This window comes from Athene cunicularia (assembly GCF_003259725.1).
Source record: "Athene cunicularia isolate RWA chromosome 9 unlocalized genomic scaffold, athCun1 chr9_part1, whole genome shotgun sequence".
NCBI classification, from domain to species: domain Eukaryota; kingdom Metazoa; phylum Chordata; class Aves; order Strigiformes; family Strigidae; genus Athene; species Athene cunicularia.
The window spans coordinates 2,768,253-2,773,358 of record NW_020799110.1 but is presented as its reverse complement, the minus strand read 5'-3'; the positions used below and the strand labels follow the sequence as shown (position 1 = coordinate 2,773,358).

Below are 5,106 nucleotides of genomic sequence, written 5' to 3'. Positions count from 1 at the left end.
CTAACATGACCAACATCCTAGCTTATAAAAACCACGGAACCTCAGAAGTTTTATGTTGATTCTCTTCTTTTTCTCCACAAGGATTAAACATGTGCAAGTAAAACAGAAGTTTGGCAAGTGCAGAGGGAACTACCATCAGGACTGTTCAAACTGCATTTAGGGAAGTTGATTATAACCGCCAAAAACTCAGATTTGCCCATCTGGTATTTACTTCCTGGCTTTATGGGAAGGAAAAAAAAAAAAAAGTAAAAAAGTAAAAATGCTCCGTTCTCTCTTTATATATGCCAACCTGACTTTCAGTGAACAATATGAAAAATACATTCAGGAAGAAAATAACCTAAGTTATACATCAGTGCTTATGCATTTGATTATAAAGAAATTTTCTCAGGGTTTGATGATCAATTTCAAGTAAAAGCATTATCAAAATTTGATCAATTCTTGATTCACTAATAGAAAAAAAAAAAAACTGATTATAAGGATTTTGATTCATTATGGACAGAAAAGCCTGGTTACATGACATTCTGAACAACAGAAATGAAGAGACCAATGCTTGTGCTGCTACATAATGAAAAATCTGGGAAAATAAATGATCAGTTCAGGTCCTTTGCCCACACCATGCAAACACAATCTTTAAGCTACCGTATCCTTACGAAAAACCTGCACTGCAGGGCACCAAAACACAGCTTTTCTAATGGCCACAGGGTAGAAACTCCACTCCCTGAACCATGAGACAGCTATTTCTGCGGCTCTGAGAATTCAAACTACAGGCAGTCAGCCTCCAACACCATTAAGCACAGAACTCTGACTTCAAACAGAAAAAAAAGGGCAAATCAAAGGGGAAACCTTCTGACAGAAAAATCCCCTATTTCAAATGCTTAAACCAAAGTAGCGAGGCTGAAGAAGCGAGGTCTGAAATTTGAGCTGGCATTTTTTCTTGGCGGTGGTGCAGTCGCAGACCTTGCAGCTACCCCGAGGTCGGACTGTCCCCAGGCTGCCTGCAGAAATCAGCTGGAAATACGTTAGTACTGTGCCTGGCTCCTCATCTCCTTCATGGGTCTTACTACCAATAGAACTTACAAGAATTCTTTCAATATCCTGGGCTATGATCTAATACAGCAATACTTGAAAAATCAGATAACCTTTAACAATTACTTGCTCTCACTTCAAATCGCCCAAGCAATCTTAAACCTCCGTTCTAGGCAGCTTTTCACAACGCAGATATTAACTGAAGAAGTAGAACAGCCCAAAAAGTAAGAATTCATGAAGAGGACATCTGCTGCCCCCTGCTGAAACCGAATCAAAACTTAAAACCATTTAACTTTTCTATGTTTAAAAAAAAAAAAAAAAAGGGCAAACAGGGTGAGAGCAGAGTTTCGGGTGCTGCCAGCGGGCCAGCTCGCCCCCAAACCTCAGCAGTGACATCGCGTAAGGTTACAGGAGCACGCAGCCACGGTGGAATATCCCGCTTGGACAATTTGGGGAACCTACATGGTTTACGTAACCCTGCGTAGTCTACAAAAGGTTTATTGTGCAAAGTTTGAGTTCGGATTGATGGTAACTCTGATGTCCCAGGTTTATTACCCCGTGTTTTTTAAACTGAACATATAGCAAACCCTACACAGCGAGCCTCACCCCGCAAAGCAAATACAAATACACCTTTGGACAAACCAAAGGTAGATTGCTGGTTCTCAAACGCTTGCTTCTCGGGGCAAACACAGATTTAGAACCTGCGGTGGGCTACGGCTCCAGTTTGATCTCGTGCTGGAGTGTAAACTCCCAAGAAATGTGGGAAATCACCCCTGGAAGTGGTTCTGCGTCACAAAATCTTGCGCTGACCCAAACTCGCGTTTGACTCGGGTACAGTTAAAAACTGCAAACCCACGGAGTCTTCAGGAGGTACCTGCTCGGTCCTGGAAATTAATTAGCTTGTAAAAAGTCAGACTTTACCAGTTCTTTGAAGTGAGAGTTTGGATGTAATAAGATAACAGCTGAGGCCATAAATATCAACTATAGTGGGAGTAAACCTACAGAGCAGAGAGCTGTGAGCAATGGTTAAATCACGGCCCTACCCAGGGACACAGACCATCCATCCACACTGCCACCGCTCGCGCGGGAGGGAGGGTTTGCCCTTGATCCTGAGCACCATATTTCAAGGAACTGGCGTGCTATTTTGCAGGGAATTATGATTCATTTGACTGCATTAACAATGTGTGTTGCGGAGTTTCCCATCTCCCCATCTTTCAATTCATTCATACACATTATTTTATAAAGAAATGCAAACGCTTTCTTCCCTGGTTCAATACATCATGATCTGCTCCTGAAAAAAAATCCTACACATAACTTATACAAGTTATTAAATATGAAAAAATGTTCAACAGTGAGTATGTCACTGTCATCCGCTGTTGCCCCCAATTAGTTCTGGTATAACCCTTTTAGCTTCAAGAGAAACCAGATTATAACTTGTCTGTCAAGGCTGAGGTTTATTTTGCGCAACATGTGTAATATCTGAGCCACCAATGTTGTAATTATCAAAATGATTACCCTATCAGTCAGCAGCTCATTTGGCCAGAAGACCTTTACATCTTTGTGCTGATTATGTACTTTCTGAAGCAAAGACAAATGGTAGTAACTAATACTAGGGCATCTGGGTATAAGGGCAAATAACTGTTGGAATACTCGGTATGCGTTGGGCCAGGCTAACGTCAAAAAAATGGAGACTCAATATGAATTAAATAATATTAGACTCACTTTTCTATTTTATTCTCTATTTAGAATGCGGCCAAAAAAATGATCTTTTGTTTGAGACTCAGTTATTTCCCCCTTCTTGTTGCTTTCCTGAAGGAAATCTTCACCATAGATCAGTGGGCAAGAACGGACTAGAGCATCACAAAGCTAACAGGAATGTTTAATTTCAGGTAGCTGAATGTCAACAGTGACCAGATCATAAGATCTCTATTTAGTCTCCACCACACGGAGTTCAGTTAAACTTGTTTGTACAAACATAACTCACCGAGTTTACAACTTGGGCAGCGTGATCAGAGAGCTTCATGCCTGAGGAGTGCCTGACGGGGTCTGGGGCAGCCGAGCACATTTCTCAGCCCTTGGCTGGTTTGATCGAGTCCGTGTGCCCGTGTAAAGTCGCATTAGAAACCACTTGAGATTCATTTGTTGCTGGGAGATAAGGTGCACCGATAAACCAGCTACCTTGTCATTTGGTGGCTTGATAAGTATGGACAAACCTTAGGATCGTCCCTCCTCCTCACTGGCGGTGTTTGTATTTCGTTTCTTTTCCCAAACGGCTGCGGATTTATCTCTGGGATATCACACTAGAAGGGGGCAGACAGCTAGCGGTTCCCTGGGCCATGGGATTAGGGAGCATAACCAGGCAGCCTCTGGGTCGATACACACAATTTGACAATGTAAAGAGTTCTTAAATGGTCTTGTAAGTGTGGTTCACTGTTCAAACATGTTCAAAGCCTGTAACCTTTGTGCCTGTGACCAATGGGTATGTTACTCATAGTCATTCCACCCACAGGCTTGGCACCGAACACCTTCATAAATGCTGTTTGCGTATTGCTGAGTGATAAAAGCCAGCGTATATTTGCACAGAGCTTTTACTTACTTTTCATAACACAAAGCTGCTTCTTCTCCTTCCTCTTCCTTACTCTTTGTGCTTCATCTCACGGAGGAAGAGAGGGATCTTCCTGACAAAAACTGGCTTCACGGGAGACAGGATTCCAGCTTTGAACTTTTGCTAGAGACCACCACGGCACAGATGGGGCTCCACAACACCAAACACCCCAAAGTCAAGCAAGCTAACATACTGATGTTAGGGCTTGATTCTGCGGGAAAATCCACACTGTTGTACAAGTTCAAGTATAACGATGTTTTTCTAACAATTCCAACCATTGGCTTTAATGTGGATATGATCGAAATCGAGAAAGATTTTACACTGACGTTTTGGGATGTTGGAGGACAAAAGAAAATGAGACCGGTGTGGTGCGATTTCCTGGAAAACACAGACGGACTGCTCTATGTTGTGGACAGCTCAGATAAGCAACGTCTGGAAGAATCAAAGAAAGAATTTGAATTCATTTTAAAGAACGAATTTCTAAAAAGCGTCCCAGTCGTCATGCTAGCGAACAAGCAGGATTTGCCTGGAGCTTTGAACGCTGAGGAAATAACCAGGAGATTCAACATGAAGAAGTACTGCAGTGACAGAAATTGGTATGTACAACCCTGTTGTGCCATCACAGGAGAAGGTTTGTCAGAAGCTCTCCAAAGACTAACTACATTTGCAAAACACTTCAGCAGATCAAAGGAGACTTTTACAATCTTTAAGGAAATTGAAACACTTTAAGAATTTCTATCATCAGATTCTGGTGAACGTTAATCAACAAATTTTGTTGGACAGACTAAATATGAAAATAGTGGATTCTGGAGAACTCTTATAAATATTTATAAAGAACTTCAGCAATATTAAATTATACTGTTATACCTGCAGATGCTTCTGAGATACTACTCTCCAGCATTTTATTAGTGATAGTATACTCGAGGTTATTCAGCTCAGAAGTGTGGCCGTTGAAAATGAAATGTTGAAAATGATGAAAAAGGTGGAATTGAGCTTCTTGAATTTTAGCAAGTGGAAACAAAATAGGTGAGCAGTGCTTAAAATGCTTAAATCATTTTGTCAAGATGTAAAATAGCCAAGCCGTTCGTTCAGCAAGAAAAGCAAGAGATAAAATGTTATTCCGTAATAAATGCTCCGTGGATGTATTTCTCATGTGAAAATGTAGTCGGTTTAGAGCTTAAATTCTTAGTTATGTACAAGAGAACCAATGAATCTGAAATACTTCTTGGATATTATTGCATTCTAGAGCTGATTACTCCAAGTAGGTTTTAACAAACAGGAGCTGCTCCTCATCAAGCCCCAGACAAAGCCGAGATCCGGTGCTGTGTGTGAGCTGCAGGTCTGATGTCCCTTTGTTACAGATTCCCATGTACCCATTTCTTGTTTCTGCACTCTTGGATCCTTGGCCACGAGCAGAGCGATGGAAGCCAGCACAGGATCAGTCCAGTCCACTGGTTTTGGGGCGGGGGATAAAG

The 5,106-nt window shown here is 41.6% G+C and overlaps 1 protein-coding gene across 1 annotated transcript; it reads left to right on the top strand.

Moving 5' to 3' along the window:
• The first annotated feature begins 3,775 nt into the window (after positions 1–3,775).
• Positions 3,776–4,765, top strand: ARL14 (ADP ribosylation factor like GTPase 14). Its single transcript, XM_026854884.1, has one exon. It carries the CDS (start codon positions 3,776–3,778, stop codon positions 4,358–4,360), a length of 585 nt encoding a protein of 194 aa, XP_026710685.1. The 3' UTR covers positions 4,361–4,765.
• Positions 4,766–5,106: the final 341 nt, after the last annotated feature.